Source organism: Chenopodium album, chromosome 7 (assembly GCF_948465745.1).
Source record: "Chenopodium album chromosome 7, dcCheAlbu1.1, whole genome shotgun sequence".
In the NCBI taxonomy this organism is placed as follows: Eukaryota; Viridiplantae; Streptophyta; class Magnoliopsida; order Caryophyllales; family Amaranthaceae; genus Chenopodium; species Chenopodium album.
Genome location: NC_137840.1, coordinates 1,008,949 through 1,036,376, shown reverse-complemented (window position 1 = coordinate 1,036,376; position 27,428 = coordinate 1,008,949). Strand labels below are relative to the sequence as shown.

Here is a 27,428-nt window from a genome sequence, read left to right as displayed (position 1 = left end):
CTATCGTATGATTTTAGGTTGTATAAATAATCAACCTATTGATGAATAATAATAAAGCCATTTTAAACTATTTCCTCTCTAATTTAATGTCATGATGCTTTACAATCAAATAATGAGGGAAAAATATTGTGTAGAACGGACTCACATGAGTCCAATCATACAAACAGGAAAAAATAAATTTTTAATTGTCAGAAATTAAATAATAATGGTCCGGTATTAGATTATAAATATTAGATATTAGATTATAAGTGTCAGAATTTAGATAATAATGATCAGATGTTAGATTTCTTTTGTTTGATACTAGGTTATATTGGTCAGGTAATAGATTTCTTTTGTTTGATAATAGGTTATATTGGTCAGGTATTAGATTTCTTTTGTTTGATAATATGTTAGTATGGTCAGGCATTAGATTTTTTTTTGTTTGATAATAGATTATATTCGTCAGGTATTAGATACTTTTTGTTTGATAATAGGTGATATTAGTCAGCGACTGTACCACCATATAATCATCACCACAATCACCCCCCGCATCCCGCAACACCGAACCACCATTCACCATTTGACCACCCAAATCAGCCACAAACCGCATCCACCTATCGTAGCCAGCCATCTCCACCTTCCCTCACGCACCTAACAGCAGCATCGTTCCACCAACTCTCATTTCACAGCCGTGTCCAGCCACCACTTCGCAGCTCACAACCCCACAATCCGTCAACCACAAGCAAACCAAACGACCACCTCCTCAACCCCCACAATAAATTCGTAACCACAATCCTAAATCGACCCCCTGCTAATTTTATTCTCAATGACATTGATAAATCAACAAAAAAAGTTGGAAAGAAGTGCAACATGTTTGATGGTCGATGGGTTTATAAGCCAGAGGAGATTCGTTCTAGTATGAAGGTGTTGCAAGTACCTTACTTAGGTGGGGAAGGGTCATCGGCGCCAGGATGGGAGGAGGAGGGTTGCCGGTCGCCGATAGGGGACTAGACAGTGGCAGTGGCCGGGGATAAATGTGTGCATTATAAACCGAACTCACGTGAGTCCGTTCTACGCAAAACCATCTCTCAAATGAAATATATATCTATACATAATACAACATTATAAAGCACAAATCACTCTATGTAAACTCTTCAATTGATCTTTATTATTTTATTTTGAATTATTTTTCCAAAAATCCTAGATTTTTAGGCATCTAATGTAGTTTCAAAAAAAAAAAAAAAAAAGTATCAAATGTTGTTTCTTTCATACTCTCCTTGTTTTTATGTCTTTTATGAACATATCTATAGTTTCATAAGAGTATATAATTGATGGATTATTTAAATTATAAATAACTCAAGAAATAACAAAAGTAGTTATTACTCCGAATTGATTTGATATTTGTGTTGCTTTGTTATTTATAACTTCTAAATTCTAATAAGTATGGAGTAATAAATAAATTTTTATAGGTGAAAATGTGAACTTATTGTAAAATACGTCACATATTGTGTTAAGAATTTGTTATTTTTTCAAATGAGTAAACAAACATTTTTAGGGGTGTAAATATACGTGCGATCCCCTATTCATAAGCATTTGCTTATTAAACATTTTAAATGGTAAGCCTCAGCCTTTATATAATCCTCAATAAAGACCCTACCTTGTGGTGAATGATATTAATTTCAAATTTCAAACGATAATAATATGAGTATTAGTTCAAACAAAAATACCAATTGTAATAAACAAACTACAATAATGAATACAAGTATACAAGGTACAAAATATTATTAATTGAATTATTTCTCAATCAAGCACCTATCATTGAAAATTATAAATTCATGTCATAAATAATTTCCTATCCAAAATATTAATTTTGATTTCATTCCTAAACGGGAAGATACAAATTTGTTACAACAATAACCTAAAATTGCTAAACGAACAAATTAAATAATTTAAAATTTTGCGTGCCGTCTTCCACGGTCGTCTCTAGTCCCAACACCCTTCACTAAACTATTGCAATTTCCAGTATTTTACTTATTTTCTCTCTCCTCCTTTCTCTCTCCTCTCTTTCTCTATCATATTCACTCACATTGCTGTTGTTGCTGTATTCAATGGCAATTAGTGTAAGATTAACACTAAATTAAATTAAATTAAATTATTGAGAGCAATTATTTTTTGGAAAAATGGGGAATTTTTTCTTTTAGGAAGAACAGTTTTAAAAAACCAGTAAGCAAATCCTCACATTTTGCTTCATTTTTTCTGGGTTATGAAATTAGAGCTTCATAAACCCTAATAATTCAAGATCATAGTATATAAATTAGTGGGTGTTCTCCAAATGTGGTTATAGCAAATGGGTCGAAGTCAGAATTATGAGATAAGCAGCAAATGTTTCAGATTTTGTTATTCAAAACTGAGGGAAAGAGAGTAATAGTCTAATTAATTTAGTGGGGTTTTGAAGGGTGTTAATTGTTGCTGTTTGTGGAAGCTTTAACAATGGCTAGACGTCATGGGTGGGAACTCCCTGCTCATTCTTTGCAGGTACATTTCTATTTTGAAGTTACTTAGTTTTGGTTTTGTTTTATGGTAGTAAAAATTTCAGCAAAAATGCCTAAAAATGTGATTTGATAACAATAGCGTTTACATCAAATCCTTTATTGATAAATTCGTGAACCCGGCTCCAATTCGGATTAGTCAGAGACTAGTAGGCTCTAGATTGTCAAAGAAATTATAATGGTATTATTATTTGCAAAAATTAAATTTAGTAATTTTTGTGTTTATTGCTTTAGAATGAGTCTTTTTTTTTTTTTAAAAAAGGTGGATCTTTACGTTTCTTCGTTGCTTTTCTTAGAATTGTGAATTGTGCAAGTTTTTGGTCTGATTTAAAGTAATGGTCTAATGGAGATCTGTATTTTAGGTACTTGTTGGTTTGTTCGTTTGCTATTTTGGATTTATTTAAGTATATATACTTCATGATGGGTTTTCTTTTTTGTCTTCTTTAGCAATTGAATGATTACCCATTTGAGTTTCTGAGTGTTGTTTTAATTTTTGATGGAACTTTTGGTTTGCTTCATTTTGTCCACTATTAGGGATGGTAGACTGGTAGTTTAGTTAGGGATTCTTAATTACAGACTAATTGCTAATTTCCCCCTTTATTTTCTAATGCAGTTAAAATAAAATAAAAAATTATAGTAATTCTAGTGGAATCAATTGATGTGACCAAACTAAAGAGAAATTGAATTTAGGTAGCACATCAGTGTCATAAAAGTGAGTAGTTATTTTTTGTGCCTTTTCTGGTAGTGTAAATCAAGTGAGTTGGTGGTAGGAATTACAAGTTGACTGTTGGAAGCAACTTTTCTTGTATGACTTAGTCTAGGATTTTGCATGAATTTCCACAAGCTTCATAATATTCTTGGTTGTCACTTTTGTGAATATTTTTACTGTTCTTTAGTATTGCCACTTCGTGATCCAAATAAATTTGTGTTTGAACTCTTCCCCAGTTCCCCTAATTAAAATCCAACATTGGCTGTTAAATTGCTGAAGCTCTTATAATTTTGCTGGTAATATTGTAATAGGTACATTGATGGGTATCTCAATTACATGGAAGTATGAGAGCATCACCTTGTATAATATGACTAATGGTTTTGTTCTGTTTCAATATTTTTGTGAGCTGTGAGCATTTAATAATGATGGCTGAACATCTCGGTTATTCGATAAAGATTAGTAATAGTATGGCAGTTCACAAATATCTTTGATGATAATTTGTTACAAATGCCTAATGTTGGGTGTGGGGAAGAAGCATTAAAATAGTTTGTTGGGCAGTGGCAGTGTGCTATTGGGAATATAAGGAAGTCCTGATATTGATGTTGTGTTCATGTATTTGATCCCTCAAATTTTTACATTGTTTGCTTTCCTGAGCCATTTAACTAAGTAATTTACCTAGGAGAAATCAATAATTGGGTTTTCTTGTGGAGTTCAATGCCTGAGACATGAAGATCTGTTATGTTCCCAAAGTGATCTTTGTTAGACGAATGATTGCTGCTTTGAAATTGTAATCGTTCTAAATGAATTTGTCTTTACTGGAGGTTCTGTAGTGGGTTTGAAATGTATATGTAACCGTATCACAGTTTATATCTAGCTAAATTTGTAGCTCCTAACTTTTTTTTTTTAATCTTTGCTGTGACCAGATTGTGGCTATTACGGTGTATTTCCTGCTAACAATTGCATATTATGCGTTCTTTGCACCCTTTGTTGCCAAGGATGTATTTTATGAGTATCTGGCTATTGGTGGTTATACTTTCCTGGTAAGATTTGACCCTTCCATGTAATCATAGCACAAGATAGAGATCCATGGAGCACATAAATCTCTAATTTATTCTAATACCCATTTGGATTTCATATTATTGATTACCTTACTATCAATCCCCAATGATCATTCATAATGTATATTAATACGTGCAGGCCTTGGGTGTGCTGATACTTTATGCTAGAAGCACAGCTATTGATCCAGCTGATCCTGGTATTCTGATTGAACCAGACAGAACAGCTAGGTCACAATGTGAAGCCAGTTTGCCAGGTCAGTTCAAGTTGCATTAGTTGTGTCCTCATCAGGAAAATTTTATACGTAGTACACTTCGGTATGTGGAGCGAGTAAGAAATTGCAATAACCTAATTATGTAATATCAGCACAAAAGGTCAAAAGTGTTCTGGCATACTAGTATTTGTGTTCCAATATGCATTTTACCAATATGCTATTCGTGGGAGATGGGGGCATAAAAATCCCGCAATGTTTTGAGGGTCTTTAAACTTATGAGGCAATGACAGGATTGGAGTATTAGGTAATACTGGTGTTCATAAAAATCTTGCAATGTTTTGAGGGTCTCCAAACTTTTGAGGCAATGACCAGTGTTATGTGATGCCTGCTGTCCTTGTGTCTAGTTTTATATTTGTTGGTGAAAATTGGGGCAACTGGTTTTCCTGTTGAGTATATGCAAATCTATCGTAGCAACCTATTGAATTTAGGGACATTTAGCTTCAAATCTAGCTTTTGCTTTTGCTCTTGCTCACAAGGCTTTTATGAGCAGGTAACGCATCTTCAATAGAAGAGCCATGCAAAGCTGAGTTTGGGGTTGGTGAAAGGTCAAGTGCACAGCTAACTTTTTGTTCAAAAGTTGGAGGAGTCTTTTGTTTTTGCCTTGTGCGAGAAGATTGTCGAGATGATGAGGAGGCTGCTCAGCCATCATCAGGAGAAGAAGATGCTTTATTTTGCACATTGTGTAATGCTGAGGTAAAGGATCATTCATCTTGACGAATTGCCTGAGTATGAGATGATATTGCTTTCTTAGCAAATGATGCATATTCATGTTTACTGTTGCAAAATTTGAGTGGGACCTTTCACAATTTGTTGGTGGGGTGATCCGTTTATTAGTGACTGGAAATTTATAACTAAGAGCGATAAGGTCGATAACATTATTGGTTTTACATTTCACTTGACCAAAAGAAGTCATAAAGTTAAAGTTCACTAGTTGTTGCCTTGCAGGTGCGTAAGTTCAGTAAGCACTGCAGGAGTTGTGACAAATGTGTTGATGGGTTCGACCATCATTGTCGGGTGAGTTTTAAAATATTAGTACTTATATATTATTTTCTACTTGTGAACTGAATGCATTATTCCATAGCCCTAAGTATGAACATTCTGTTCAGGAGACGTAATTGACTATTCACTACCTCTTTTGGTGAAGGCAAACGAATTTCTTCATTGTTAACTCCTATTACAGCTTATAATTTTTTTCTACTTGTTTTGTGCAGTGGCTGAATAATTGTGTTGGCAGGAAGAATTATTTTACATTTGTTACACTTATGGCAATGAGCCTTCTTTGGGTGAGTCCTGAAAAATGTTAATTATTTTCATTTTTTTCTAGTTACTTGCATCGATCTTTCTTAATCACAACTTGCTAAATATGGGATACATGTTGCATTTTAATGACAGCTTGTTGCGGAATGTGGTGTGGGCATTTGGGTCCTTGTTCGCTGCTTCGTTTTTAAAGAGGCCACTGAACATCAAATAATCGAGAGGCTTGGAGATGGATTTTCACGCCCTGTTTTTGCTACTATAGTGGTACTGTTTATGGCTTTGTCACTGAATTTTTCTGCTTATGCTAATTTTTTTTCCAGCATTATGTGGTTCTTGAGGTCAAATCTGAGGCAGGATTACTTCTCTTTTGGTGTCTATATGGTAGTTAAAATGGAGATGCTTCAATTGCCAAAAAAAAAAAAAAATGTTGGGACAATTTAGCTTTATCTGCTACAAGGAAGATGTATCTGAGTCCTGTATCAAAAAAAAAAAAAAAAAAAAAAGGATTTATCTGAGTTATCTGTACTGGTTGGTGATGGTGCTTTTGTCAGTCATAGTTTCTCTGGCTGTATACACTTTTCCTTTTAACAAAAAAAAATACTACGTATCTCCGTTTCATATTTTTTTGCAACTTTGGGATATTATTTGTGAGATATAAAATATTCCAAAGTTACAAAAAATATGAAACGGAGGTAGTAAATAAAGAAGCTTGAAGAAAGATGAATAGAGACAAAGTAAGAGAAAGTTTAGGGATTAAGACTTAGGAGAGGTAAAGTGGGAGAAAGTTTGGGGATGCTGATAAAATATGTAAGATGAAATGTAATTGAAAATGTAAGTGTCATGTGTACTTCGAGGTGGGCAATTAAGGGAGTACAATTTTGTTTTTACTAAATTAGCATATATTTCTCCTTGTTAAAAATGTGATGGACCATTTTTGTTCCTGTTGCTGTTTGGCTTTAATCTTCTTGTGTAGATTTATCTGTATCATGGCCATAGCTCTCCCTGTGGCCGTTTTCTTTTGAAATTTGATTCTGATATTGTTTTTCTTCAGGCCCTTGGCACACTAGTCTCATTTCTGGCTATCATACCCTTGGGAGAACTGTTCTTCTTCCATATAATTCTTATCAGAAAGGTCTGAATTTCAATTATCTCAACCCCAAATTATTTACTCTGGTGCCCTGCTCCCTTGTTCAATCAAAACTTTTTCTAAACATGTGGATTTCAATGAATTATTGTGCTGCAAACTCTTTTGCATCCCATTTATTTCCTTTTTAAATCATACAATCATTGCTACAGGGCATTACGACTTATGAGTATGTTGTTGCTATGCGGACTCAAAGTGAACCACCCGGACCATCAGTTGGTGGTGATCAGCTAAGTCTACCATCTTCACCAACAAGCTCTGCAGTTACTGCCATAAGTGGACGAAGCTCGGTTGGAATGGGTTTGCAATACAAAGGAACTTGGTGTACTCCACCAAGAATCTTCATGGACCAACAGGTACTTTAATAGTCTTATGTTAAGAGTATTTGTTTAGGCTCCGTTTGTTTGAACGGAAAACAATTGTTTGGGAAAATGATTTTTCATGGAAAATAATTGTCGAGAGAAAACACAATTGTAAAAATAGTTTTCCATTGTTTGTTTCCTTAAAAGAAAATTTATAGAAGGGAAAAATAGGAGTGGAAGATAGAAGATGGTTTAGAGGAGAGTTGATGGATGTAAGAAGTAGAAAGGCATGTGGCATACCTTCTTTACGAAAGGAAAACATTTTCAATTCTAGGCAGAACTATTTTCCACCTTTGGGAAAATTGTTTTCCATCTGGTTACTAACCAAACAATGAAAAATGGAAAACATCTTCCAAGAAAATGTTTTCCGTCAAAACAAACAGAGCCTAAATCAGTTATCCACCCCAATTTTGCCAACGTATAACAAAATACAAAATCACAAAATTACCTCTTCTTGAAACCCTTTTGATATTAGGACCCTTTTAGCACATAGTAAATCAAACGTATCTGCTTACAATGCTATAGGACAGGGTGATAAGTGCAGGTTTGCTGTTAGGATAAGATGTTTCTATATTAGTAATAAATGTCATACCTTGCACAGGTAATCAATGGGGCTGACAGATCTATCTGTGGAAAAAATCTTGCGTATGGCCCCTTAAACTTAATGAACTAATCTGGAGTAATGAGTATTTTGCCTCCAAGGAAATTTATCTTCATTCCGCCCATACATCTTTTGTTTATAGAATTTTTTTATTCTTATGCTAACACTAAGTAGCAACCGGCCCTAACTCGTATCTACGTATCTTCTGGATATGACTATTAAATATTACGAAGTAATTGATTAGATTTTGATTCAATTTGCTAGTTATATCAGATTATCAGACATCACTATGTGTTCTCCCTGCTCACTTGGGAGACAAATATGTTCCATAGAAGTACAATTTGTGGCCAAGTTTAAGTTTTCTACTGCTTAGTGTCCATACTAATAATAATATCTAGTGTCAATAATCTGAAATTTGATATTGGTACTTGAGGCAAATCGAAAGTAAAGTCTATCGAAGGTGAAATGTTATCAACAGGGGTTTTAACTTTTAAGATTAAAGGGGTAGGTAATCTAGGTACATGTGCTCTTGTATCTGTCAAACATGTTCTTTAGCTGAATAAAAATTGATCTCTTTCTCTTTCTCTTTCTTGCTTTTCTTGAGCAGGATGAAATTGAACATCTAGAGCCTGGAACTGTGCCATCTACTGTGGACCCAGATGCTATACAACCCGCTGATAAGGGAAAAAGGGTACCCCAGCGCCCTGTCAAGATTAGTGCTTGGAAGCTTGCAAAACTAGACTCTAAAGAGGCAATTAAAGCTGGTGCCAAAGCTCGAGCATCATCATCTGTACTACGCCCAGTCAGTTCTCGACCGCACCATTATGACAGTGACCAGTTATCCAGCAGCAATGTGAGTGGGCTAAGCAGTCCTATGAGCATTAAGTCATCAGGGTTTCTTAACCGAAACTTGAGAGTAGGAATACCAAGGCTTTCTTCTGCCAAGAATTCTTATCCACCAAGCAGGGCAAGCAGGGAGGATATCGAGGCCTCTGCCCGGAGTGTAAGTAACATAAGTAGTCCTCCTCACGCATCACAAATAGCTACCCCTTCTCCGTTGCCCTCAAATACAGATCACTTTAATCCCATGTACCAATCATCAGCAAATCAGTCTCCTTTATCGTCAAGAGCAGTTGAGCTGAGTGATAACGCAGCTTCTTCTTCTAATTTGGTACGACCACCTGTGAAGAAAAACGAGCCAAACGTCAGAGAAAGCACAAAAAATACAGTTTTCTGGGATCCAGAAGCTGGAAGATTTGTGTCAGCTGCTTCTAGAGGCGCAGGTGTTTCTTCCTCGTCAGCAGCTCCAAGGGCTGAGCTTTCATATACTGGTCAATCTATTTTCTTTGGTGGTCCTCTCGTGAACGAGAATTTGACGAGAGGAGCCAGAAGTACTGGGGGGTCAGGAGCTGCTGGAGGAGTGGGCGAGAGAGATAGAGGAGGTGGGAATTTTCAGCAGGGCCGATCACAGAGGGGTGCACAGCTTCCTGTGTTCGTTCCTAGTGATTCCCAGTCAGGCCAGCTACCTTCTAGGTTGCCTTGAACAAACTATTTTCTTCATTATACAGCTGATTTAGATCCTAGAATTCAGTGATTTTTTTTCCTTAGCCTTTTTTCCATTTGGTCTTTTTTAATTTTATTGTGCAGCTACTAATAGTTAGGCAAATTTTGCATCATATTCTGGCAGTCAATGCAAAAGAAATTTGATCAATCTATCATCCCTCTGTAATCAATTTCCAAATTCCCACTTGAGGCCTGAGTGCTGACTGGATTAATACTCTGCATCCATTCTAACACTCCTCAATATGAAGAACCGAAGACTGATATTAGTAAACGACTGATATTAGTGGTGACTGGATCAATAAGGGCGATTGAATTGAATTCGCCCTCTTTGATCGTATATCTATAGTGAAAGAACCGAAGACTGATATTAGTAACCGATAGCTAAACAATTCATAGCACGAACATCATTATACACTATCAATTCAAACCATAATATTGTTCAAAAACAAATTATATTTATTGATTGAAATTGTTCAGTATATAAAGAATTACGATAATGAAATAGTTGTGAAAGCACACAAGGAAATATTTATTCCTAAAAGAAGCATCGTTCGTTAGTCATGGGATAACAAGGACGACTTTAAAGAGAAAATCATCTATCATCATTACTCATGGGACAGCAGGGACTCTAAAGAGAAAAGCATCCGCCCAAGAGTAGAAGTCTTTCTGAGCAGATTGATCAACAACCTCTAAAGTCCCGATTTCACTAGCACTCTACCATATGCCTTGCACTTGTTAGCCAATTCAGTAGTGCACTTCAAACTAGCCTTTTTCACTAGACTCCAGTTAGAGCCATGTTCAAGGCGCCAAAGATACAATGTACCAGTTTTATCACGCAACTGACAAGTCCACAGGTAACCACGACAACACGAGAATCCTTCCATAGGAGCGAGCCACAACCTGTTTGGGCTTTGCTGGTGGCTTCATGTCACCATGCATCTTATAAGAGCCATTAGCCTGCACATGTCACCAAGGGTCTGGAGAACCCGAGAATAGGCAGATCCATTACAAGTGTAGGGATCATACACAAGGTGACAACTGACAAGGATACTTTGTCCAACTTGCACATGAAACTTTCGAGTTAAGAATATGACTAGGGACTGAACTTTCATGAAATGTAAAAGTAGGGGACTGCAGTTTGGGAAGTTCAAAGCAGGGAACTATGCCTATAACTCCGGCCAAGGTGACCTCCCACCACCGTTTACCATACATTAATTTTTTTTTTTAAAAAAAATGTCACTGACAATCTTGAAATTGCATTGGGATACAGAAAAAGTACTGTAAGCAAATATAGCCGTTAGCCAAGTATTTATATGAATAATTTCTACCAATAGAGACATAATTTGAACAACAATAATAAACACTGAGTACTTATCAATTATTTTTACATCCAAAATCCAAAATCAAGCTCGAGCCTTAGTTTGCCTCTGACTTTGATCCTGCACAACAGGTTGAGTAACAATAAGTGAAATCTTTATTCCATAGATGTGTTGAGTTATGTGACTAACTGACTATTAATTTTCTGAATTTTGGTGTTCATTGAATCCAGAATAATGTCAAGTAGCAGTGCTAGTCCAAGCAGGTGTAATTGTGGGCTACTAGTGTCACGCACAAGGGTATGGACTAAAGACAACCCTGGAAGAAGGTTTCTTACGTGTTCAGACTATGATGCAGACACTGATAGAAGGGGATGCAAATTTTTTAAGTGGGTTGATGCTGAACCTCCCACATCTTGGCAGACAGATGTTATTTTAGGATTGTTGGAGGAGAAGCAGCGTCTGAAAGAAGAGATGATTTCAACGAGGAAGGATTTGTTTGAAGCAAACAAGTACTCGAGGAAGGTAAATGCTGACTACACTCTACTGAAGGTGAAAAGGGCTACTAAGATGGGGATCAGATTTCAAGTTTGTTTAAATGTTATTGTAATTGTTGTAATTTGCATATGGTTATATGTAAGGCAATGAATGCATTAAAATATGTAGCTTCAAGTTACCTTATTTTCTCTTCCTTGTATGCTTTGCCCTTGCTAGGTTCTGAAATAAAAATTTTGTAATCAGACTATGAAGTTTAGAATGATGTAGTAAATGTACTTGTTAAATTAAAGTACCTGCAGTTGCTGTGTTGCTACTGTTGTTGTGTGTTGGCTCTGTTGGCTTTGTTGGCTTGATGGAGGGTAATCCTCAGCCTGAAATGCATAGACAGTTTGCTCACCATCAAGATCTGAGTAATAAGCCCCATGCACCCTGTGTTGAACATTATGCATAGGCTGTGAATTAGTTCTTAGACCTGTAGTACCTACTCCATCCTGTGAAAGTGAGAATAAGTAAAGTATTACTTAAAATTGTTAGTTTGTGCAAAAGAAAAATATTGAATACAGTTAAAAATTTACAGTTGCAACTCTTTGAAAGCCATTTGGGTAGGTGTAAACTCCTACTCCCCTCATGTGCATGGGTATGTGACTGGTTGTAGTGTCCTGTTCTTGCTGCTCCTGCTGTTGCCTGGTTGCATTAGGGTACTGTGACTTGTTTAGCTTGTACCCTTTTTTGTTGTGACCTTGTACACCACAAAAACTGCAAGTCATCCTTACACTTGTCTTCCTTAGCTTCCTAGATGCTGAAACCTCTCCTGCTTGCAACCTTCTTTTTTTTTGGCCTGCGCAACACTTTCTTCAATTTAGGGGGGACCACAACACCATCAGAAGGTGGCCACTGCTGAGAGTCATTCAAAGGCTCTAACAAGTACTGATAAGCCTTTAAATATGTAGTTTTAGAGACATAATCATTGACATAGCTAGGGCTCAGGATTATCCCCTTTGTTCCACATTGCTACAATATAATGGCATGCTTACAGGGTATTCCACTAAGTTCCCAAGCCCTGCAGGTGCATGTTTTGTTGCCTAAATTCACCACAAACCTTTCCTAAGTTGCACCTTATCTAACTCCATAACAACACCCTCCATCCTAGTAACCATTCCATCCCCTAGCCCAAATTTTATTCCATTCTTATTTCTGCTGAATTTTGGGGCATAACAGTAGTTGCTTTTTTGAATTTGGTCCCTTTTCTTATGCAGTCTTTCCATGAGACCTTCCCTGATATCTTCTAGCATTGTAATGATTGGTTTGTGTCTAGAGTTGAGGATATATGTATTGAACACCTCACTCATGTTATTATCCACACTGTCACAGCATGACATTGAACTATAAAAATCCCTGCACCATTTCTTGTAATTTCTACCCATTAAATCATCAGTTGCATCAGTAGATATTGCCTTTAGTGTTCAATGTTTGCAAAAAAATCATTTTCTGTACAACTTTTGGCTATTTTCCAAAATTGTTTTCTGAATTCTAACCCACCCCCCATAACACCTCTAAAATTGCAGTACACATGCCTAGCACACACTCTTGTTTCTGCTGAAGGCAACACATTTGCTACTGCTACAAGAAGTCCCTTTTGTTGATCTGACATCACTGTATACCCAGCACCCTCAGTGGTTCCAAGGTCATCAGCAAGTAGTTCTAGGAACCAAGTCCAGGTCTCAGTACTCTCAACTTCAACCACTAACCATGCAATTGGGAACATTTGATTGTTCCCATCTCTGCCCACAACAACTAATAACTGACCTCCAAATGACCCCTTTAAGAAACAAACATCTAAGGATATGAAGGGTCTGCAGCCAGCTAGGAAACCCTTCTTCAAAGAGTCAAAACAGATGTAAATTCTCTCAAATACACAGCCATTGAGCGTTAACTTTATGGTTTTGTTTCTGTTACTTCTCTTGATCTCAGCAGCATACCTATAAAGTAGTGCATATTGTTCTTCATACATACTCTCCAACTATCAAGCTCTGACCAATTTTCCTAGCCTTGTAAGTCTTATACTTGCTCACTTTTACACCTTTCTCTGACCATATGGTCTCAATAATGTCATGAATTTTCATATATGGATTGACCTTAAACCTATCCTGGAAGGTTTTTGCAATCCATAATGTTTAACTCTTTTATTTTTAGAGGTTCTACCACAGGTATGATCACTTGTATGAGTTTTAACCATGAATGATTTAATTTGCTGCTTTGATCCCATGATTCCCAAATCTTCCATGGGCACTCTTTATCCTTATTAGAACAGTGACAACCAATCCTTTGTGTCACATTCTTTGAGTACATAATTTCTCTGCCTGACTGAATTGAGTAACACATTATTGCTTCCCTAAATGCAACAACACTCTCAAATCTTTTCCCAACAAAAAAGGACCACTTTTGTGAGAGTCTTTCCTAGTTTGTGTCCTCCTATGACCTGTCTCAGGTGGCAAAAGATACCCAAAATCATCTTCATCTGAGTCCTCATCAGCTGAAGAGTCAGTATGCATGTCACTCTCTGTCACTTTATCTGAGTCAGTGATATATCTGTTCTTTTTCTAGTGTTTAGAGTCATCTAATCTCTTTAGCATCTCTAACTCATCTTCATAAGACTTTTTTTTTTGTATTTTTTCCTCATTTACCCTATTCCTTGCATCAACATACTCAACATCATCCTCATCTGATCCTTCTGTATCATAATCAATTTCAGGTTCCATATTTCTAGGTGTGGATGTGAAGCTACCTATCCCCTCCATGTTAGTTAATAACTGAACTAAAGAACCCCTCCCTAAGTCATTGTAGTTAGCAGTACTGATATCACTTAACTCATGCTTTGTGTATACATGAATAAGCCTAAACTCAAGAAAAAGTGACAAGAAGGGATCACAGCTACTGCTATCAAACCCCAAATACCTAATACAATCTGGATGTCCTTCCTAGGGTCCAAGAAATGCAATTTCACAATATTAGTGTACCCCAAAGAATCAATCACTTCTTTCAAGTACTTTGCATCAACACTGTCATGAATGTCCTCAAACAATCTAACTCTACCTCCATTGTAGACTAAATGTCCTGTGTTTTGTACCCATTCCCCACCATGATGAACAATCATACATGGTTTTAGATTCATGTTATATGTGTTCATACATGAGTTGTAATTAATCAGTTTCATCATTTCATACTATACTATTATACTATCAGCAGTTTCATCAAACAAATAAAAGTATCAGCAATCACTTAAGTAATCATATGTGCATAACAGAATAATTTGTGCATAAGAGAATAAATAATCAACCATATTTGCATAAGATGGAACAAACTACTTCATTTCATTGCATAAAAACCTGGAAATGACTCCATGTATCCATTCATTACAACCAAAATATTTAATAATTACAATCATCATCATCAGAATTAGTTCATAAGATTCAGAGACACCAACTTAAACTACTAAACCATTGTCATGGCAGTGACAAGCACAAAAAGAAATACCATTGCTTGTCAAAGGCCCCTACATCTTGCTATGACAAAGGTAGGACTACAACTACCCCCAATTTTTACAGAATAAACATAAAAAAGCTTAAACTAAGCAGCTACCCAACCAAAAACCAACAGCTGCACAGACCAAACCCATGACCCCTGGGCTTCCTCCTCCTTGAACAGCAATGGAAAGCCGTCGAAGTACACAGTCATGTCCTTCTCCAGCCAAGCATGAAGGTCCCTCCCATTGTTGTAGAAGACATCCTTCAGGACCCACTCTTGGATGGCAGCCCTGGGGCCGTTGAAGGGGTAGGTGAACACCAAGTGCCTGAGCCCTCAAGTCCTCCACCACATCCTCCATTTCTTGCAGGTTAACTCAATGGCATCCCTCCCTTCCCAGTCCAGCTTTGGGAACACATGGGTCACCAGCAAGTCCTGCGAGCTAAACAGGGGGTGTGCATCTTCAAGTGCATCCATACCTAGGTCATAAGTACATGGAGTGTAAGACACTACTGACTAAGGTCTCAAGCACACACCCACAGAAATATGAAAAACCTAACAACATGTTTACTACTTAATCACAAAAAAAATTAAACTAATTACATACATGATAAAATAAACATTTCCAATCCTCACATAAACCATCATCAACATTAACAATAATTTTTAAACAATTTTATAACTTCAACCAACAGATTCACATGTTTTACATGAAAAGCATGCCAAAAATACTTGTTTATATGTAAACAACAGCAATATAATACAAAAAACAACTTTCTCAAGGTTTATTTATGAACAAAAAATAACATACATGTGTAAAGGACCACTACAAACCAAAAGAGCAGGGAATATACCTTCAACGGAACCGAGTCGTGCAACTTTTCTCCCAACTGAATCCTCAAAGCTGGGACCAGTAGGACAGTACACGGACACGAGCAGAGAATAAAGGAATTTTTTTTTTAGTTGGAGCTTTCTGAAAATGGTATTGTGGGCATTAAAGAAGATGATAGAACTCCTTTTATAGGAAAAAAGGGTCCCCTCCACTTCCTACAGAAGCTTCAAGAATCACTTCCTTTCCCGCCTTTCTCCTACGACTGATATTCATCATGAAAATCGAGCTCTAGCATTAAGTTTTTTTTTTTTTTTTTTTTTTTTTTTTTTTTTTTTTTTTTTTTTTTTTTTTTTTTTTAACTTTTAATGGAAACTCCCTATTACAAGTTAATAAACCGGTGATCACTTGTTCAGCCGGTTTTAATCCCCTACTTTGAACTTCCCAAATTGCAGTCCCTTACTTTTACATTTCATGAAAGTTTAGTCCCCAGTGATATTCTTAACTCTGAAACTTTCCTTGGTAAGTAATTACAAGTACAGGAGAATAATTTGTTTGGGTTATTTGCCTGTTAATTTTATGCAACATAAATCAAAAACTTTTGCATGTCCCTGGTTTACAATAATTTAATTGTACATCGAACGTTTTGTGAAAAGTGACCCTTTTTTCGTATAAAAGTGACCCTTTTTCTTTTAAAAACGTGACCCATATTTTCACAAAGGTGACCCCCTTTTTTTACACAAAAGTAACCCTTTTTTTTACACAAAGTGACCCTTTTTTTTTTTTTACAAAAGTGACCCTTTTTTTTTTACAAAAGTAACCCTTTTTTTCACAAAAGTAAACCTTTTTTTTTTCACAAAAAGTAACCCTTTTTTTCTTCACAAAAGTGACCCCTTTTTTTTTCCACAAAAGTAACTTTTTTCACAAAAATAATTAAACTACATATGCAAAACAGAGTATCAAAATAAACACAAAATTAACAATAGTCATGAAAAAACAGTACAATCACTCAAACAAATCAAAATTCTCCGTTGGAACCACCGCTAGCGACGCCAATAGCGCTGAAACCATCGCCAATTCCACCATTTCCAACCATCTCAACAAGCAAAGCGACGACGATGACGACGACTCTTTCTTCGAGTTAGAGCTCACTTCATCTTCTTCCGACTTCAAATCTTTCTCTCTCCACTCTTGCTCAAAAAATTCATCGAAAAATACTCATACGAGTAGTTTTTTTTTATTAAAACACTGAAAAATTAATGAAACTAATTAAAAAAATATGAACAAAAGAATATTAATCGAAAAAAAAAGATGAACAAAATACAAAAATCAAATTTGGTTTTAGAAAAACACAAAAAATTGAAACAAAAAATTTAAAGTTGGAAATCAAGATGATATTGCAAATGGAAGACAAAGAATGCTATATAGTTCAGCAATGGAGATCAGAGGAGAGATAAAAAAAATCAGAAAAGAGAGTTTTTGAAAGTGGGAAAATAAGGGAAGAGAAGTATGAGTTTAATTTTAGGAGGGATATGACGTATGAGATAAAGAAAGGAGAGAGAAAATGGAAATATTTTCATAACATGGAGAAATAATCTGTATGTATTACTCACATGTGTCAGCCCAACTCAGACACCCACACTTGCTATATGGACCGATTTACAGTGAGTTTATTGTAAACCGGGTGTTTTTTAAAGTTTGTGAACATAAATTCATGGGCGGAGTTACATTGGTGCACAGTGCATCACTAGCGGCCTGAAAAAAAAATCAATTTTATTCTTTTTTTTAATATATATATATAAAAAGACATGTTATTATAAATAACCGGTCTCCTAAATGATTGTAGTAATGTTGGCAATGTTTAAACTATTCACAAGTCACAACCGTGTTTTTTTTTTTTTTTTAAATAAAAAATTAAAGAGACCGGTTGTTTAAACAGTCGGTCTCTAAAGTCATATTTTTGCTATAGTTAAAACCAATGGGTCAAAGCAGTGGCGTAACAAGAAATTTTACATTAAGGGGCCAAGATGATCAAATATACAAAACATTTGTTTATTTTGTCTAGAAATAATTTTTAATATCTCATTGCAAAACTTATAAAATTTTGAATACTAAACTATAATTAAGCTTATAAAAAAAAATTGGTGTTGAACTCTGGTCTGGAGAAGAATCCTCCTTCAATTTTCTCAAGGTAAACTAACTTAGCTACAATGTATAAGCTATAAATTCATGCATATTTAATTTTTAACTGAATCATAGGAGGGGCCATGGCCTACCCCAGCCCCCCTGATTATTTCGCCCCTGGGTCAAAGAGACTGGTTGTATTAAACAACAGGTAAGGTCATTTTAACTTTTTTTTTTCTTTGATATATTAAAAGTGGATATTAAAGCACTTTCTCGCTCCTCCCACCCATTTCTCTTCAAGAATTTTTTTTTTTTTTTTTTTACCACATCTATGCTTATAAAAAAAACACTCCTCACCACTATGACACTATCTCTCTTTTTATTTCCTGTACATCACCACAATAAACATTATATTACCTTGAGAGTGAGGGGTAGCTCAAGTGGTTAGAGTTTTCCTCCGGATTCCAAGAGATCTTAGGATCGATTCTCACCCCCGCCCTTGTAGCTCTCTAAACAAAAAAAAAAAAAAAAAAAAAATAAAAAAAAAAAAAAAAATACACCTTACCTTTTTTATTTTCAATATTCTTTTTTTTTTTTTAATAATTGTTTATACTAATAGGATACACTTATGAATACAATTATAGTGCAATTAACGTTATAAAGTTTTTGTTTTGCTTTAATAAATTACGTTATAAAATTTGTGTTTTGCTTTAATTAAAATAAAGTGAATATTAGAGCACTAACACTAATGAGGAGTCTCTCTACCCACTTTCTCACTCCTCCCACCAATTTCTCCTCAAAAATAACTTTTTTTACCACATCAATGCTTATAAAAAAAAACTCTTCGCCACTATCTCTCCTTCTATTTCCTATACCTCACCACAATACACATCACCTTTTTTATATTCAATATTCTTTTTTTTTTTTTAATAATTGTTTATACTAATAGGATACACTTATGAATACAATTATATTGCAATTAACGTTACAAAGTTTGTGGTTTGCTTTTATTAATTATGTAATAAAATTTGTGTTTTGCTTTAATTAAAATATATATTTTTTAAAAAAAAAACCAAAAAAGTTTACTATTAAAAATGTTTTTTTGGAACTTAATTATTTAATTAAAACTGCATTTCTTAATTATATTACATTAATATAAAAATACAATGGAACTTTAAATAACGATAAAACAAATACTTTGGACCTGAAATAATGGTACGGATACAGACCAGATTATTGTAAATTAACTTTACTTTAACATAAACCTGAGTAATTAACGACACATTACAATAATTTACTCGACATTATTAGGACCATATTTTTGCCAAATGTGCTCTACCAAATTAAGTTTGAGAGATAAATGGGTCTGATCTCTCTATCACACGAAGGGCAATCCGTCTCTAAACATACATGTCAAAAAATTCAATGTTGGTTGGACGTCCGACATTGTATTCGAAAGGCTCGTTGTTGTTAACCGTGTCACTTGTACTCAGTCCCGACCAAACTGTTGTACGTTGGGGGCGATCTTCTTCGTAGTACTGTCTCAAAACTTCAGCACATGTGTAGTTTAATTTTGCCGTTCATCCTCTACGATCATGTTGTGCATAATGATACAAGCTATTATGTCACACAAAATGTCTACATCGAAAGCAAGTGACGGTTGTCGCAGTATAGTAAACCTAGCTTGTAAAACTCCAAAGGCCCGTTCAACATCTTTCCGAGCTACTACTTGTTTATTAGCGATTAACTTGTCTTTTTGAGGTCGAGGATGTGTTATACCTTGTATAAAAGTTGGCCAGCTCGGGTAAATTCCATTGGCTAAGTATTAGCCCAAGTTGTACTAATGGCCGTTCACCGATAGATTTATTGGTGTTGAACGACCTTATAGTACATCATCAAACACCGGAGATCGGTAAAGGACATTAAGATCGTTACATGAGCCAAGCATTCCAAAGAATGCATGCCAAATCTATAAATCTTGATCAGCAACGACTTCTAGAATGAGGGTTGCATTCTCGCTACGACTAGCATACTACGCTTTTCAAGCCATAGGACAATTCTTCCACTCCCACTGGCCACTGCATGCAGTCTATACTACCAATCATCCTAGGAAAACCATGCCTATCATTTTGGTGAAGGATTCTCCTTATATCTTCATCTGTAGGACTTCTTAGGTAATCACCTTCAAACTGTTTAATAACCCCTTGACAAAAATGTTGCAACGCCTTCCTAGAGGTTGTTTGGCCAATACGCAAATATTCATCCACAGCATCCGGAGCCACAACGTAATCTAGTCTAATAATAAATATAATAGATTAGATTTCTAGGCCCAAAGTTCGATTTTTTTTTTATTTTAATAAGTTTTGATATTTTTAATTATTAAAAATAAGGACTAATAAAAAGGTGACAAGTGGCAAGTCACCTTTTAAAACCGGTCAATATAATAGGCTCGTTTTGAGCAGATCGAGCAAATATGAGATTATTCATTTTATTTTTTCCTTAAAAAAAAGATTTGAAAATGTTGCGAGCATTATGTGACATCCCTTTTTAGTAAACGTTACTAAGAATACGAAACGGAAGGAGTATTTTTTTATATATAATAAAAAAAAAATAAAAAAACTTAGGGAGTAATTATGTAGTGTGTTTAAGCTTTAAGCCCATGGAAAAAGATAAAAAAGAATCAAAATGCTAAGGGTTCGTTTGACATTGCTGTGGTTTTCTGTTTTTTGGTTTTTTTGTTTTCTAAAAGTATATGATATGAGTCCCATAATGAATCTAAAGTTATATAAACTTATTAAAATTATGATAGTTTTGAAAACTGACAACAGAAAAGTGGAAACACCTTTTTCTTGTTTCCTGTTTTTGGTTTTTGGTTTTCAAAAAAACAGGAAACTGAAAACCAAAACTGATGCCAAACAAGCCCTAAATATTGGACTAAAAATGTGATTGTAACAATTGTAAGTTTTAAAATAATCACATTTATTATAGTAACATTATTATTGATGCAAATGTACAACAAGGTCGTTGTAGTATAGTGGTAAGTATTCCCGCCTGTCACGCGGGTGACCCGGGTTCGATCCCCGGCAACGGCGTTTTTACATATTTTTGGGTTTTCTTCATATTATTATATTACGGAGTATCATATTCTGTCTCTCCTACTTCACCAATCAGTAAATTTTCTTCCCATGTTCATCAATTATTCAATTCAATTTATCATTTTCTCTCTCTTAATTCATCAATCATTGAATTCAACGGTATTTCTCTCTTCTTTTGATCGATTGATTATTGATAAATAACAATAATCTTTCCCTAAAATAATGGCCAAAAATAACTCTTGGGGCAGAGAAAATCTAGCCCAAACCATTCATTTTCGCCTTCATTTCCCCCATTTTTGCTTTTATCTGCTTATTTTTAGAATTAAAAAAAACTCCATTCTTTTTTTGCTATTCAATTTTGTTAAAAAAAATTTTTTTAAAAATTTGGGGAAGAAAAACCTTACCCAGAAATATATGGATTGTTTTTTGAATTTCTGGGTTTGGGTTTCTGAGAAAAAAGGATGATTGATTTTACCCGAAAAAAATAAATAAATAAGCGTAATTAAGAGGAAAGTTGTAACTTCTTGTCAAATTAATTTTGAAGGGAGTTATTTAAATTAAAAGGGAAAATTCCCCAAAAAAAAAATTAAAAAAAAAATTAAAAATGGGAGGTGGTGGAGGTGGAGGAGGAAGTGGTTTAAGCAAGCCAAGGGAGCTTGATCAAACACCAACATGGGCTGTTGCTTCGGTTTGTGCTATTATTATTCTTATTTCCATTGTTTTGGAGAAGGTTCTTCATCTTATTGGCTCGGTAATTTTTTTTAATTTTTTTTTACCTTCAATTATATTGTTGGATGAATTTCTTTGTTTGTAACAATGTTTGGGTAGATTAGTAAGTTGTGACTTAGTGATTGTTGTCTAAGATACCGTCCACGTAAGATCAGGAGACGCTCGTGTTTTTTAGTTTTTAATAATTACCAGTACCTTAAATGGGGTGCAAAGGGATTCTATGCAACTTTGATTAATGCCTCTAGTTGAAAACAATGTATTAGACAAGCCTTTGGAAACTAGGGGTAAAGTTGTGTACATATGGATTTTGGACATCCCATGTCCCTTGGCCGAGTCGAGTGTATGGTGAAATTATGACTGGATTGTTGTTGATGCAATGAAATGAAGTGTAAGGCATTAACAACAATGTGGAGGGCGTTTTACTCTTTTTAGTTTGGTTTTATTCATGGTTACTCCACAAGTTTAGGAATCATTTTTGGGTTTGGCAAAATTTGTAGAATGAAAATGAGAGCCTATGCATATGATCATGATAGGATTTGCATAACAAAAGTATCAACATTATGGAATGACAATAATTTTGTTTATATATATAAATAACTGTTCTTCATTCGAGTTATGCATCCTTGAGCTGATACTCAACATCTGTAATGTATGTTTTGAGAAGTATTTCGTATGTTACCTATGCGATGTAGACAATATAATTGGTGTAGAAGCATTTATGATCAAGTGTTTTAGACTTCTATGTGTGCTAACATTTTCTTCCTTACCTCAATGTGATCACCAGTACTTTCATAAAAATCATAAGAAAGCTTTATTTGAAGCCCTCGAGAAGGTTAAAGCAGGTTAGCAGTAGAAAGTTAAGCTGTTTGAGTTATTTTTTGGTTTGTAGGAGCTATTTTAAAGAAAAAATCTGTAAACATTTGAACTATAATAAAAACTATATCAGCAACTTCTTCACCTATGTGCAGAGCTGATGGTGCTGGGATTCATTTCTTTACTTCTCACATTTGGGCAGAACTACATTATCAGTATCTGTATACCCTTGGAACTCGCAGATACGATGTTGCCTTGTGCCTATAAGCCCAAAAGCCATAAAGGAAATCAAAAACCCGCAGAGGGCAATGGAGGACATCATCGCAGGCTCTTATGGTATGAGCATAGAATGTTAGGAGGAGGTGGGGCTGCTGTTGGATGTAAGGAGGTGAGTTGGTATAACACTATAGTGTAATGTGCTTACTATTTGATGCCGTACTGTACATGTTTAGTTTCTAGTATTCTAAATCCTAAAGCTGCATAATTGGAAAGACATTAGATTTCTACTCTCTTGATCATGCAATTTTGTAATTGCTCTCAGCCTCTCATACATCAAAGTAAGTTGCTCTATAACCATCTTGTTCATTGCTAAGAGTTGCAAAGTATTTCGCTCATGAAGCTTATCTTAATGACTATTAGCTCTTGGTTGGATGGAAGAATATAAGTTAGTTTGTAGAACTCTCAAAACCTCGGTTAATTTTCTTCTCTCATAAGAATCAATGCCAACAGCCATGATTGTAGAATCTGCTAGAAAAAATAAAAGACTTGCAAAGGATCCACTTCACTATCATTCATTTTAAAAAGCTGTTATCAGGTTTTATGTTTCTGATCATGGAAATTGAAAATTTGTGTCTGGTGAGTTTCACTGACATTTTTCCATCAACAGGGTTTTGTGCCTCTGATTTCTGCCAATGGATTGCATCAACTACACATATTTATATTCTTCTTGGCAGTTTTTCATGTACTTTATAGTTGTATTACAATGGCACTTGGGAGAATGAAGGTGAGGTTTTTTATGTTTAATAGATGTGCTTCATTTAAGTTATTTCATAAGGGTAGCTCTGAAATTTAATGGGACATTGTCTCACTGTTGGGTTTGGTCATGGGCTGAACATAAATGCTATATGTGGTTTTTTCTACGTAGATTCGCAGGTGGAAAGATTGGGAACTGGAAGCAGTAAACAGTAAAGGCAGTTTTGACTCTGGTATGATATACGTTGCCTTTGGGTTCTATACTGTTATCTCTTTTGTCTTAAATTATCTGATATAATGATTTCTCTTCAAAAATCTGAAATTTAAATAAACTAGCATCAATATTTTGCCAAGCATGGGCTCATTATATAATTATCTTCTAGGCATTTCTGATTTTCTGAGACTGCAGTATGACTGGATTTTGACAAAATTTTGTCCAAAAGATACATTATAGAATCATGCTTAAAAGTTGGATTCTTGCTCACATTATTGAAGCCCAAATCACCTCTATGTAATTCAGACTGACCTTATGGTATCACACTTAATTTTTTTAAGTTTTCTGTGTAAATGTAGTTATCCTCTTATAACTGATCTACCAAGACTAAGATGGCTTATAGTGGGAGGAGAGCCATTTCTGAAATGACAGCAGGACCCCACTAACTACCTAAATGTAGTTGTAACCTGGAAGACGATTGGAAAGTTGATGACTATTTTGATTACTTAGTGTTCATTGCATTGGTAGTGTTTATGATGAATGAAATTCTGTGTTTGCAGATGCTGCGAAGTTTCGACTAACTCATGAGACGTCATTTGTAAAAGGACACTCCAGCTTTTGGACTAAAAATCCCATTTTATTTGCCCTTGTAAGATTTCCTTAAGCATTGTTGTTTTTTTATTTGTTGTTTTTGGGTTTCAATATCTATGTTTACTTTTTTTGCCTACTCTGTTATATATTTTCTGCTTATTCAATTATTTCCTTCTTGTTACCTTTAACAGTTAGCTTTAGCATGTAATTGGAGGTTCTAGATTTATAGTTTTGACTTTCAGGATAAATTATGCCAGCAAAATGTGCATTGCATGATTTGCATCCTAATCACACTTCTGTTTTTGAATATAAAGCTAGGTCGATTTGTTACTAATAAGGAAACCTTAACAGGTTTGCTTCTTAAGGCAATTCTACAGAACTGTTCGTAAATCTGATTACTTGGCACTGCGTCATGGATTTGTTAGCGTACGTTCTTCAACTGACACCATTTTATTTCTTTTGTAAATTTGTTACTTTGCTAAAAGTTAATTTACTACCATTTTCATAGGTTCACCTAGCACCAGGAAGTAAATTTGATTTTCAAAAATACATAAAAAGATCCTTGGAAGATGACTTTAAGGTAGTTGTGGGTATCAGGTAAATATCTATATACATCTTTTTTCGTTGTTTTTTATTTATTTATTTTTTTTTATTGCTCTTTGTCCTTAAAACCTTTCTATTTCTGAATTCAATTTCATTTTGGTATCGGCAGTCCTTTGTTATGGGCATCTGCAGTCTTTTTTCTACTTCTTAATGTTGATAGTAAGTTGTTTTACTCTGCTAGACTTTTTATTTCTTGTTCATTTTATTTTCCTTCTCTGGGGTGCATTTTATTGTACTTTTCTGATTCTAGTCAATTATTATTGTCTCAGAATGGGATTCAATGGTCTGGTTGTCCTTCCTGCCTCTCATCGTAAGATACTCTCATATTTTTCTAGTATATTCATATCCTTTATGCTGTACAATCAAAGGTTTTTATTAAAATCAACTGTGAGGGTCATGCAGGTGATCTTGTCAGTTGGGATGAAGCTTCAAGCAGTCATAACACGGATGGCAGTTGAAATTACAGAGAGACATGCGGTAATCCAAGGAATGCCTCTTGTCCAGGTCTCTGATAAAAACTTTTGGTTTGGCTGGCCGCAGCTCATCCTGTATCTCATCCATTATGTTTTGTTTCAGGTATCATCATAACTACTTCCCCTAAAAAATCGCTTTGTTTGATACTTTACTGCAATTGTACGATTGAAAGATGATAAAATAACTCTACTACAGTAAAAGCCTAAATAGGTGTATTTTAAGAAGTTGGGATAATGTAACAGTTGATTTCGGATACAGGGATAATAAATTTATTGTATCTTTTTGTTTACTAAGTTACAGAACATTTAACATTAATTTCTTGGCTTTTGGCTCAGAACGCTTTCGAGATTACTTATTTCTTCTGGATATGGGTAAAGAACTTTCTTTTCCAGTTTTGTTTTGCTAGCTTTTATGAACCATAACAATATTATCCTTGCTGACTTGAAATGATGGTTCTGTCTTTGCAGTATGAGTTTGGTCTAAGATCTTGCTTTCACTCAAATTTTGCCATGACTATTGTCAGAGTTTGTCTTGGGTAAGCCTTTCTTCTGAAAATCGTGATTTTGGCAAAGATGTGATAAATTTGTCTTACAGACCCGGACCTCTTACGGTCTACAACTTTTTCTTCTTCTAAAGCCTAAACCTTGTATCATGGGTGGAAGCTGGAAAAATGAAAGCCTCTTATATCTCAAGCATCTGACTGGGGAATTTTAGTAAGGGCTGTTCTATATGTAATGTTGTTGCAATGCACACTGTTTCCGGACAGTATTTGCAATTTTAAATTGGGAAAGAAAATGTTAAGAAAAGTAAAAGCAAAATTGTCATTAATTTACAGTAGGCATATTACATGAAATTATCAATATTGCTTAACGTATACTTTGCATAAACAATTAAAAAATAGTTCCCAGCTTTTTTGCTTCTTTAACATTATGGAAAAATTTCCAATCGCAGGGTAGCAGTTCAATTCATGTGCTGCTACATCACACTCCCGTTGTATGCCCTTGTGACTCAGGTAAGCTATTTCATGTCATTTGTGCCCTACTTGGCTATGTTTAGCTTGTTAAGACTGAATTTTTCAAAAGAAGTGTTTATATAAACAATTCAAGGATTCAAACATTCATTTCCTCTTTGTATTTATGCAATAAAAACTAATTAAGTGATTACCTATTTGGAGGCGCTTATTTTTGTTGGGATTGACAGATGGGATCAACTATGAAGAGATCGATATTTGATGAGCAAACGTCAAAAGCTCTAACAAAGTGGCGTAAGAATGCCAAGAAGAAGAATGATGGGAAACCAGGACCTGTGCCAACCCAAGTCCTTGGTGGATCACCAAAACATAATGAAATGGCCGACATGACTACAGTAGATCTTCAAGGAGAGGATCATCCTGATCATGATCATCCATAACCTGTAACTGTTGACTTCAGCAGAAGATATTGAAGCTCAAGTTTGTAGAGCAGAAGACCCCAGTGATATGAGAGCTTTTGTGGGTGAAAAAGGACTTCCTTTTTCCAGTGTGTGTACGTGTGTTAGAAGACAGAACAAAACTCATCTTTGACAGTTGAGCTCGTGAGTGACGTATCATTACTGATTTGCTGTCTTGACGATTTTCCCTAGTATATCATATACACTGCAATGCTCATAGATGATGCATTATACTCAGTTTTTGTGTGTTTAGACTTGTTGTCTCCCCTTTTTTGTGTGGTGATTCTATACTCTTTAGGACCTCATTCAAAATTTTGCTGTTAGTCAAATGGCAAATTGTAAGAGTCCGTGTTTAGTAGTAACTAAAAAGTAGAGTTGTATAGTGTTACTTTGAATGTTATAATGACAGAAGAAAAGGCATTGAGATAGAAGTACATTGATTGATTTCTTGCTAAGTTATAAAATCCCTCATTTGATATATTAATTGGTTGTTTAAGATTTGAAGATTTTTAAACAATACTGGTATTATGAATTAAGGATTTTTAAAACAATGGAAATTTCTTGTCTTGCATAAACTTATTAATCTAGAAAGACCAATACTATATATGGAGTATACATGTTGTTTCGGGTGAAAACAATGGGACCTAGCCGAAGGTCCGATGAAGTGGATGAAGACTCGTCCGGTCCAAGTAACGCTGGGCCGAAGGTTTCCTGCACAGCAAACAC

General features: G+C 35.1%; 2 protein-coding genes and 1 non-coding gene across 4 annotated transcripts; all 3 read left to right on the top strand.

Moving 5' to 3' along the window:
* Positions 1-1,968: 1,968 nt before the first annotated feature.
* On the top strand, positions 1,969-9,782 carry LOC145640759 (protein S-acyltransferase 21-like). Its single transcript, XM_081691992.1, has 10 exons — positions 1,969-2,514; positions 4,161-4,277; positions 4,435-4,549; positions 5,058-5,260; positions 5,513-5,581; positions 5,779-5,850; positions 5,960-6,088; positions 6,876-6,956; positions 7,121-7,324; positions 8,539-9,782. Exons 1-10 carry the CDS (start codon positions 2,470-2,472, stop codon positions 9,472-9,474), a joined length of 1,971 nt encoding a protein of 656 aa, XP_081548118.1. The 5' UTR covers positions 1,969-2,469; the 3' UTR covers positions 9,475-9,782.
* An 11,021-nt stretch (positions 9,783-20,803) lies between these two features.
* TRNAD-GUC (transfer RNA aspartic acid (anticodon GUC)) lies at positions 20,804-20,875 on the top strand. Its single transcript has one exon. It is a non-coding gene; the product is annotated as a tRNA-Asp (tRNA).
* A 57-nt stretch (positions 20,876-20,932) lies between these two features.
* LOC145640758 (MLO-like protein 9) lies at positions 20,933-27,180 on the top strand. 2 transcript variants are annotated; one of them, XM_081691989.1, is made up of 15 exons: positions 20,933-21,629; positions 22,392-22,449; positions 22,576-22,808; positions 23,307-23,423; positions 23,565-23,625; positions 24,167-24,255; positions 24,549-24,623; positions 24,706-24,794; positions 24,910-24,959; positions 25,070-25,110; positions 25,203-25,376; positions 25,610-25,645; positions 25,742-25,809; positions 26,226-26,286; positions 26,475-27,180. In XM_081691989.1, the coding sequence occupies exons 1-15, from the start codon at positions 21,483-21,485 to the stop codon at positions 26,682-26,684; spliced, it is 1,509 nt and encodes a 502-aa protein (XP_081548115.1). In that variant the 5' UTR covers positions 20,933-21,482; the 3' UTR covers positions 26,685-27,180. The 2 variants fall into 2 exon arrangements, with proteins under 2 accessions (XP_081548115.1, XP_081548117.1); XM_081691991.1 differs by having other exon boundaries at positions 26,449-26,637.
* The last annotated feature ends 248 nt before the right edge of the window (positions 27,181-27,428 follow it).

Coding starts and splice junctions, on each gene's coding strand:
- LOC145640758 (XM_081691989.1), top strand. CDS start 21,483: ATGGGAGGTGGTGGAGGTGGAGGAGGAAGTGGTTTAAGCAAGCCAAGG. Junction 24,795..24,909: donor AAGGTAGTTGTGGGTATCAG/GTAAATATCTAT, acceptor TGGTATCGGCAG/TCCTTTGTTATGGGCATCTG. Junction 24,960..25,069: donor TCTACTTCTTAATGTTGATA/GTAAGTTGTTTT, acceptor TTATTGTCTCAG/AATGGGATTCAATGGTCTGG.
- LOC145640759 (XM_081691992.1), top strand. CDS start 2,470: ATGGCTAGACGTCATGGGTGGGAACTCCCTGCTCATTCTTTGCAG. Junction 5,261..5,512: donor GCACATTGTGTAATGCTGAG/GTAAAGGATCAT, acceptor GTTGCCTTGCAG/GTGCGTAAGTTCAGTAAGCA. Junction 5,582..5,778: donor GGTTCGACCATCATTGTCGG/GTGAGTTTTAAA, acceptor TGTTTTGTGCAG/TGGCTGAATAATTGTGTTGG.